Here is a 10,546-nt window from a genome sequence, read left to right as displayed (position 1 = left end):
AAAAAGAGCACTGAATCTGGGGTTTTAGGGTCTTGGTAGCCCTGCCTCTTATTTGATGTATTTTCTCCATATTAAAATAGAAAATGCTTCTTCCCAGTCTTGTAGAAATGAAATAATAGAAGTGAAAATTTTAGTGAACTTACAGTCTGGACACCTAACAATAAATGTTAGATGAATTTCAATCCCTAATTGGTAGGAAGTAAAAGGAAGTGTATGCAGTGGGAAGGAAAGAGAAGGTGGCTTCTAACGTAACAGTTTCAGCTTCTTTCAAATTCATTCCCCTCTGGCCTGGCCTCTAAGGAAGTAATAATAAGATGTGTTGGCGGGATCCCTGGGTGGCTCAGCGATTTATTGCCTGCCTTCAGCCTAGGGCATGATCCTGGAGTCCCAGAATCGAGTCCCACGTCGGGCTCCCTGCATGGAGCCTGCTTCTCCCTCTGCCTGTGTGTGTCTCTCATGAATAAATAAATCTTTTTTAAAAAAATGTTGGCATTGCAGGTGAATACTACCTGAAAGCTTGCCTTTCCTTCCCCTTTTCTGTAAGCATCTAGTGCCATAATGAAGTTCAGCAAAAGAAAGAACAGAATATGAATTACACAGTGAATCACAAGTATTTAAACCCTGGCATTATATATTTGTCAATTCATATATTTGGAAAACAGAATTAGTAGAGCTATTTTTAACCTAAGTGGGAAGTAGGTTCACTTGGTGACAATATGAATGTACATGTCACACAGGAATAATAGTAAGGTTCTATAGTGCTTTTAAGTACTAGGCATTACCATGGCATTGTAGACACAGGGCATATTACTCCAGTGGCACAACTTTTTCCCCCAGGTATATATATATCTATATATAGATATATATATCCATGTATATATATATGGATACCCATATACGTACCCATCAGTACATTCATATTGGTTAAAGCCAACCCTGATTAATGCCTGCATGAAGGAAAAATAAGTAGGAAACAGATCAAATGCTGGCTGATTCTCAAGCCCTTGAGTAAAATCTATCCTTGAGGACACTGTCACATTACTTCATTTATTTGTTATTAGGCCACTGATCACCCTGCTTAAGATAGAGATGTGTACTTACAAAACACATTGTTCTTTCAAGGAGATATTTGCCCAGCATTCCATCCATCTTTCTCCTCAAGGAAACCCAGTTCACATATGACCCAGGCCTGGTGAGTTAGAGTACCCCAACTCCCAAGGCCCAGATTTAGTTGTTCAGTGTGACCCAAGCAGAACCAGAGTCCTCTCCATATTGCTTCTGACATACCCATGAGCAAAGACACCTTTCCTCCCCTTTGAGTTTTCTGGTAGCCATCTTACCAACTTATGTGGGGTGATCCCATCTATAGAAATGAAATAAGAAATGCCAATAGAAATGGCATTGTTTGACTCAGCTGACTAATCAGATCTACTCTTGAACTTCTTGGTTTGTAAGCTAATATCCTCTTCCTTGGTTGAAGCTTTTTTGAATTGGGTACTTTCAATTATATTCAAGAGTCCCAAGCATAGGAAAATTCTAGCCACCACTAATGAATCTGATACAGCTAATGTTCAATACACACACCATGCTTATTATTCAATGCAGGCAGCCATTCCAAGACTGTGTTTTATCTATAAGAATAAGAAAACACTGAGTCAATGAATATCCTCTAGAGAATTCATGGGAAATCGATCATGATGCCACTGTTACCACAACCATTTGGTTTTGCTAGCAAACCCCCGTGCCTTAAAACAAATAAGTATCGTGCACAAAATTCACAAGATTATTTTACTAGAATTTATGGGGAAGAGATAATGGAGTCAAATTGTCACAAAGAAAATCTTCAGATTAAACTCCAGCCAAATAAAAAATAATTCAAGTTCTTTCAGTCTCCACTGCCTGGGCACCGAAGCAACACCCCTTCTCTCTGCAGGCACATGTCAAGCTGCCAGTTATTGTATCCACCTGTTTTCCTGCCACTTAACTCTCTGCATCCTGTCTCGGCAATCCCAGATGTGAGCTCTGAAAAACTTCTTCCATTTCTATGGTTGTCCTCATCCAGCTGAGGCTGCTGCTATCACAAACCTTCACCAACCATATGCTCTGGTCCATACAGCTTTCTTCTTAAACTCTGGGAGGACTCTTAAGGACAACAGGGTGGCTAAGGGAACAAAACAAGTAAAATACACTGTTCCATCTAGTGAAACTGCATTTGAAGAGGTCATTTAGATCGAAAATGTGTCAGAACAGAGCTTGGCTTTTTCTTCCTTGGCCCATCATCAAGACTAAGAATTCCCATCAAGCCTTAGGCAGAATTTTAATAGTAGAAACTATTAATAAAATCTAGGAGAAAGGGTGTTTTCATGTTGTTAGATTATTCTTCAAACAGTTAACAGGAGATTCTACAGAGTATAACAACAATTGACTTCTGGGATGCTGTTTTTTTTTTTCCTTCAACTGAGTGATGGTTAAATAGGTTATATTCCTTCCCTTTATAAGAAAGCTACGTATGATTTTTGGACTTTTCTACATGAATAGGACTTTTTCCATTAGATGTTTAGTTAAAAGATAAACAAAATAAAAACCTGATCCTGTGATGAAGTTAGGTTCACATGCTCAATGGAGCAGGCATGGCTGTGCTAATCTGCATTTGACTATGTGCCCACAAGTCCATACCTTTTCTTATTCTTCACAGGTCCCGCAGGGATCAATTTAAAGTAGGGCAGTTCTGTGTAATTCCTCTGGGTCACTTATTATAGATCTTATTTTAGGATATTAATATAAATATATTGAGATGTTATTTAAAATGTAATAGTGAGGAAATGTAGGTAAGCCAGTTAGACTCTAATAAGCCCTTAAGTGAACATGTACCTCCTTGACCCAAATTTTCTTCATCAGTATCAAGTTGTTTCCTACTTTCATGACCTAAAACAGTGTATGTTTGGAGCAACCACTGGTATTATAGACCCATGGCCATAAAAAATGAGTTCAAACTCCCTGAGGCTAACAAATGAAGGAAATCCTAGCAAGTCTCTAGGGACAGATCAAGTAAACATGTCAGACTACTGTCCCTATGCTCAGTGAAGTTCTGTGTTTGATCTCAATCCACTTACCTACCTATACATGCCCTTTGAGTATGCTGGGGGTAAGAAAAAGGATCAGATCAATTCTTACTTGTTTGGCAACCAACAAAGTATACCATACTTAGATTAAAATATGGTCATACTAAGACTCTAGGCTGGCCAGCTAAATTATCATAAGTGCAGGGCAGCAGGTGATTTTCCCAAGTGTAGTATCTTTCCAGGGCAATATCTTATAGCATGTTAGGGGCCACTGCAACAGCAGCCATTGGTTGAACCAGATCCCCACATCCTGAGAGACAGATGACAGTACAAGCTGTCTCAGGCCACAGAACCAATGCCCAAAAGGCTTCTCAGATTTGAGTAAAATAATGTACCTAATTTTCACAGAAAGACTTCCAGATTTGAGTAAAATAATGTACCTAATTTTCATATATTTATGCTTGTGGTTCTTACAGTTCAACAAATCAACAAAGAAGTGTAAAAAAATACAAAAAGTACTTAAATGCCTAAAAGCATGGGTAATGTCCAATTCCCTTGGCAAAATACTATGCAGCTATTACAAATACTATTAATGAAGGCAATATAGGAATAGGTTAAAATGCTTTAAAAATAAATTTTAAATAAAGGCAGTGCTCAAAGTGTCTCTGTGTATTTTTTCAGTTGCTTAATAATTATAAATACATTAAAACAATGCTTATATGCAGAGGAGGCCAAAATTTCTTAGGGAAAAAATATAAAAATTGCCATTGGGCAAGGGCAAGGGGACTCTGGATTCCTCTCTGCTCCTTCCTGAATTTTCTAAACCTTAATTAAAGTAATAGGTTGCCATCATAATTAAACATTTAAAAGCTATTTAAATAAAAGTTAAATTTAAAGGCATAGAACTCTTCTTAAATCCACATTCTACTTCAAAATGCCACATGATGACAGCTCTAGATTACTTCTCTAGACTGAATTCAGATGAGCCCTTTCAGGAGCCAATATACACTAGAATGCTGTTTCTGTAGCAAAGACAATCATGGATGGCTTTCACCTATATTGGGCATGTAGTATGGAAGTAATACCTTTTAAAAGATCCCTGGATTTTGCTGAGAGGACTTCTTTAGGGCTTTCCATGATGCTGAAGAGCCAGTCAATGAACTAGGAAGATGAAAAGGAAGAGCAGTGTCAGTGAACACGGTCCCACTATTAATAAGAAAGCAGTCAGGAGCTTGGGCCTGCATTTATGCATATCTGTGCAAGGCTGGCAGACTAGAGATGAGAAGAGGACCAGGCCTAAGAGACAAGGAAGTTGGACAGAGCTTCCATTTAGTCCAATGACCCAGCAAAGTTAAAACTCATTTCCTGGCTAAATGCCCTGAGATCTGCTATAGATTTTAACAGTGAGGTAGATATGGGCCCAGGGAATCTCCTGTGTGCCACAAACTTTCTCTCTCATCACTGAGAGCATCAGAGAGGTTAACTGAGCACCTTGCCCAAGTCCACTCCCAATGAATGGCAGAGTCCAGATTTCAACCTCAGTACATCTGACTGCAGAGCCTCGCACTTCTTCTTTGCATCCTGCTGCCTGATTCTGCATACAACTAGGCCCAGGCTCGTGGGGTGGGTAGTAAATAGGGGATTTACTTATGTCTGACATCATAAGCCCTTGTTTCTAAAATAAGATATTCTGTAGATGAGGACAATTTCTGCCCAAATGGAATTGAAACAGGAAGTTGAAATGCAAGGGAAAGGCATAAAATAATTTACTAGGTAAAGCCAAGTGTGTTAACTGCAAATAAATCCTATAAATGAGGTAGAAACTCAGACTACTCATGAGTTTGACTGTTTGATCTCCAAGGGTACAGCCAAAATTGTTTCTGAATTAGATAGAGGGTAATTTCATTCATGTCTAAATGTTGCCAATCTCTACTCACTAAAAAAACACATACATTAGTCATAGATACTAGGTATTTTAACTTTGGACACAGAAACTGGCTTGAAGAAAGAGTAAGATAGAAAATACTCCTAATTCTCTATTTTGAGTAAATTTAAAAAAATTTTTCTTTTCCCAGTTTTGTTTTATAATATCCTACTGTTATGTAAATAAATCAAGAACTACAAATACATAATAGGTGTAGGATGTCTACACTGCAGTCCAAAGTGATCACGGTGTCCCAGATCAGAAAAAACATAAGGGGATACCACATTGGAACTTACTTTGATTTAAAATGAAACAGAAAACACAAAATTTGGATGATATGAATATTTAAGAAAACAAAGGCATTTGAATGGAGATGCTTAGTGGAGTTGTGCGTGGCTAACCTGTGAGTCCATGGTTCAGAAATATTTTTAAGGACTAATGTTCAGATTTTAACAGTAAGCCACAAAAAGTTAGCTTTAAGCTTTCAACCTCATTAAAAAAAAATCCAGTTTTCATTGAATGGGATTCAAAAAAATCTTTCACTCAACTGTATTAAAGGCAATTCAGAGCCATGGAATGAGAAGTACAGAAAGCACAGTGTTTTCATAGGCTCCGCACAACAGCCAGGAGCCCGGGGACACTCGACATTAAAAACCAAAAGGTGCTTCCTATGGTCTGGATTTTGCTAAGGGCTAGGATAATGACCTTTACAAATTTCCCAGTGTCATCTAGCACATGCCAGGAGCAGGACGGGCCCCAGGATCAGCAACGTGGCTATAGGATGGAATGAGCTATGCAGAACCTTCATTGTGCTATGAGAATGTGGATGCTCCAGATGCCCACCTCCCCAACCTAACTCCCAGGCATGATGGATCATTCCCAGCCTTGCTCACCACCACTGTATCCTTCTTGTCATGCAATCCTGCAGCCTTGAACTTGCCTGTCTGTCCTTACTATGACGTTCTGAGCACCCAGAGCCTCACTTACTCTTTCCTCCTCATGATCAAGAACACATGTGTCTTCAAGTATAAGCTAAGGCAAGTATAAGCTCTTCTCTGCCTCACCTCCTACCATAAGCAATTTCCCACTGTTGCCACCATTGTTTTTTGGCCAGCAGTGAGCCTCACTCTCTGAGGTTTTGTATCTGGCTAAGATTCGGGGCTGAGGATGAAAACCTGTGGGGTAATTCCAGTTGCGCTTAACTCCCAACCTCAATTCTAAAGCAGAAATTGCTCAAGAGAAGATGGCCACCTTCCCTGGCAGGCAGGTGGCTGCTCACCTCACCTTCTGGGTCTGTTCCTTCCATGGCTCTTTTTGCAGCAGAAGAGGCATGCTACTGGGAAGGAGAGTGAGAGCCTCCTGAAGAGCGACCCTGTGCATTGGGCTCCTGCCAAGGAAGCTTGAAGCTGACCCAGCTGGGCCATTTTCCTGATGCCATGGCAACCAACTAGCACTGAGGCCAAGGAGGAGAGGGGCACCGTGGTCCGCCCACGTAACCACTGCAGTTGCAAATACCAGCAACAAGAAGTCCAAAGCCTACAAAGGAAATAGAGTTAGGTCATGTGTTTTAACAATTCAGAGCAAACCAAGTTCATACACATAGCTTCTATCATGATGATGCAATGTCATCTTCCCCTTTGTCCCAGAAGAGGAGCCACACTGAACAACAAACTCTATTTCCATGCTTTTAATGAATTAATGTTTTACGGCTTCAGAAGGTTTCAGGGATCCTCTTTTGTAAGACAGAAGGCCCAACAGTTTCATTATTATTGCTCTAATAATACAGGAGAAACATTATTTAATTCCTAATAATACTGAGATCCAAATATGCCTCTGCTTTGGTGTTTCCAAAAAGATAAAAGAATTCATTAGGAGTGATATAGAAAGGGATATTAAGATTTGTTGTTAGGTGGCCAAAACGGATTTTTAAAAAGAGGTCTGATAGTCTGTTTCTATTTTGAACATTAACAAATGACTCCCTACATACATTTTATTTTTCTATTCTCATTATTTAATCTAAATATTTGAGTGGCAAACACTTGGTTTTGTTCCATTGATGCTGAAATGTAAACATTAAGACAAACTAAAAACAAGCTTTCTTGGAATAAGTGAGTCAGTCACAACAAATCATTAGGCATTTTTTAAAACCATTTTTTCAGTATGTTCAGTCATAGACTCACCGAAGTCTGGATCCTGACCTATATCTATAATTCCAAGAATTAAAAAAAAATTTAATTCCACTGTAATATTAGTTTAGGGTATATAATATAGTGATTCAACAATTCCATATATTACCCATTTGCTCATCAATATAATTCCCTTCACCTATCTCGCCCATTCCCCCACCCACCACCCCTATGGTAGCCATCTGGTTTGTTGTCTACAATTACGAGTCTGGTTTTGTTTTTTGGTTTGTTTTGGTTTTGGTCTGTCTCCTTTATTCCCTTTTGTTTGTTTTGTTTCTTAAATTCCACATATGAGTGGAATCATATGGTATTTGTCTTTCTCTGACTGACTTATTTTGCTTAGCATTATCTTTTCTAGCTACATCCATGTTCCTGCAAAGATTTCATTCTTTTTATGGCTGAATAATATTCTCGTGTGTGTGTGTGTGTGTATCTCACTTCTTTCTCCATTCATCTATCAATGGATACCCAGGTTGCTTCCATACTTTGACTATTGTTGATAATGCTGCTATATACATAGGAGTGCATATATCCCTTCAAATTAGTGTTTTTGTAAATCTTTGGGGAAATACCCAGTGATACAATTAGGGTGGTTCTATTTTTAATTTTTTGAGGATACTCCATACCATTCTCCACAGCAGCTGCACCAGCTTGCATTCCTGCCAACAGTTCATGAGGGTTCCTTTTTCTTCACATCCTCACCAACATTTGTTGTTTCTTGAGTTTTTATTTTAGCCATTCTGGCAGGTATGAGGTGATATCACACTGTGGGTTTGATCTATATTTTCATGATGATGAGTGATATTGAGAATCTTTTTATGTGTCTGTTGATCATCTGGGTCTTCTTTGGAGAAATGTCATTTCATGTTTTCTGCTCATTTTTTATTGGATTTTTTTTTTTTTTGGTGTTGAATTGTAGAAGTTCTTTATATATTCTGGACACTAACCTTTTTATCAGATATGACATTTACAAATATGTTCTCCCATTCAGTAGGTTGTCCATCAATTTTGCTTGTTTCCTTTGTTGTGCAGAAGCTTTTTATTTTGATGTCGTCCCAATCAATAGTTTATTTCTGCTTTTGTTTCCCCTGACTCAGGAGACATATCTAGAAAGATGATGCTAGGCTGACATGAGAGAAATTACTGCTTGTGCTTTCTTGTAGGATTTTAATGGTTTCAGGTCTCACATTTAGGTCCTTAATTCATTTTTGAGATTTTGTGTTTGGTGTAAGAAAGCAGACCATTTTCATTCTTTTTTTTTTTTTTAATTTTTTTTTTAAACTTTTATTTATTTATGATAGGCACACAGTGAGAGAGAGAGAGAGAGAGGCAGAGACACAGGCAGAGGGAGAAGCAGGCTCCATGCACCGGGAGCCCGACGTGGGATTCGATCCCGGGTCTCCAGGACCGTGCCCTGGGCCAAAGGCAGGCGCCAAACCGCTGCACCACCCAGGGATCCCCATTTTCATTCTTTTGCATGTTGCTGTCCAGTTTTTCCAACACCATTTGTTGAAGAGTCTTTTTCCCATTGCATATTCTTGCCTCCTTTGTTGCAGATTAATTGACCTATGATTGTGGGTTTATGTTGGAGTTTCTATTCTGTTCCATTGATCTATGTGTCTATTTTCATGCCAGTACCATACTGTTTTGTAATTACAGCTTTGTAACATAACTTCAAGTCTGAAATTGTGATACTTCCAGTTTTGATTTTGCTTTGGCTATTCAGGGTCTTTTGTGGTTCCAAACAAATTTGAGGATTGTTTGTTCTAGTTTTGTAAAAACTGCTGTTGGTATTATTTTTTAAAGATTTTATTTATTCATGAGAGACATACAGAGGGAGGCAGAGACATAGGCAGAGGGAGAAGCAGGCTCCATGCGAGGAGCCCGATGTGGGATGGATCACGCCCTGAGCCAAAGGCAGACACTCAACCACTGAGCCACCCTGGTGCCCCTGCTGTTGGTATTATGAAAAGGATTGCATTGAATCAGTAGACTGCTTTGGTTAGCATAGACATTTTAACAATATTTGTTTATCCAATCCATGAGCATGGACTGCCTTTCATTTCTTTGTGTTGTTTTCGTTTTCTTTCATCAATGTTTTATAGTTTTCAGTGTATAAGTCTTTCATCTCCTAGGTTTAGTTTATTCCTAGGTATTTTATTATCTTTGGTGCAATTGCAATGGGACTTGTTTCTTAACTCCTCTTTCCGCTACTTCATTATTAGTGTATAGAAATGCAACAGATTTCTGTACACTAATTTTGTATCCTGCAGCTTTACTGAATTCATTTATCAGTTCTAACAGCTTTTTGGTGGAGCATTTCAGGTTTTCTATATACAGTATCATGTCATCTGCAAAGAGTTTAAGCTTTACTTCTTCCTTAGCAATGTGGATGCCTTTTATTTCTTTTTGTTGTCTGACTGCTGTGGCTAGGACTTCCAGTACTATGTTGAATAAAAGTGGTGAGAGTGGTCATCCTTGTCTTGTTCCTCACCGTAGGTAAAAAGTTCTCAATTTTCCCCCACTGAGTATGATGTTAGCTGTGGGTTTTTTACATGTGGCTTTATTGTATCTAAGTATGTTCCCTCTAAATCCATTTTAATAAGAGTTTTTATTTTTAATCATGAATGGGTGTTGTATTTTGTGAAATATTTTTTCTGCATCTATTGAAAGGGTCATGGTTTTTATAGTTTTTCTTACTGATGTCATGTATCACGTTGCTTGATTTGCAAGTATTGACACCCTTGCACCCCAGGAATAAATCCTACTTAATTGTGATGAATTATTTCTTTAATGTATTATTTGATTTGGTTTGCTAATATTTCTGTTGAGGATGTTTATCAAAAAGATTGGCCTGTAGTCTCTTTTTGTGGTATCTCTTGTCTGGTTTTGGTATCAGGATAATGCTCATCTCACAGAATGAATTTGAAAGTTTTCTGTCCTCTTCTATTTTTGAAAAAGTTTGAGAAGAAAAGGTATTAAGTCTTCTTCAGATGTTTGGTAGAATTCACCTGTGAAGCCATCTGGTCCTGGACTTTTGTTTGTTGGGAATTTTTTGATTACTGATTCAATTTCATGGCGGTCATCGGTCTGTTAAAATTTTGTTTATTCCTCATTCAGTTTTGGGAAATTATATGTTTCTAGGACTTTATCCATTTCTTCTAGGTTGTCCAATATGCTGGCATATAATTTTTCATAACATTCTCTTATAATCCTTTGTATTTTTGTGGTGTTGGTTATTTCTCCTCTTTCATTTGTGATTTTGAGTTTCCTTTTTTTTTTTTTTGGATGAGTCTGGCTAAAGGTTTATCAAATTTTGTTGATTTTTTTCAAAGAAACAGCTCCTGTTTTCACTGAACTGTTCTATTGTTAAA

At 38.2% G+C, this 10,546-nt stretch overlaps 1 protein-coding gene across 2 annotated transcripts in view; it reads right to left on the bottom strand.

Annotated features, from left to right (window-relative positions):
* Positions 1–1,774: 1,774 nt before the first annotated feature.
* Positions 1,775–10,546, bottom strand: part of FOCAD (focadhesin) — a 312,065-nt gene continuing 303,293 nt past the window's right edge. For both annotated transcript variants that reach the window (XM_025433196.3, XM_025433197.3), the window contains exons 42-44: positions 6,271–6,522; positions 4,148–4,223; positions 1,775–2,161 (exon numbers count right to left, since the gene is read on the bottom strand). In XM_025433196.3, coding sequence (XP_025288981.1) covers positions 2,088–2,161; positions 4,148–4,223; positions 6,271–6,522 — 402 coding nt within the window. In that variant the 3' untranslated portion in view covers positions 1,775–2,087. The remainder of the gene's footprint in view (positions 2,162–4,147; positions 4,224–6,270; positions 6,523–10,546) is intronic.

The sequence above is a fragment of the Canis lupus genome, chromosome 11 (assembly GCF_003254725.2).
Source record: "Canis lupus dingo isolate Sandy chromosome 11, ASM325472v2, whole genome shotgun sequence".
NCBI classification, from domain to species: Eukaryota; Metazoa; Chordata; class Mammalia; order Carnivora; family Canidae; genus Canis; species Canis lupus.
The sequence above is the reverse complement of the archived record's forward strand: the minus strand, read 5'-3'. Positions and strand labels throughout refer to the sequence as shown.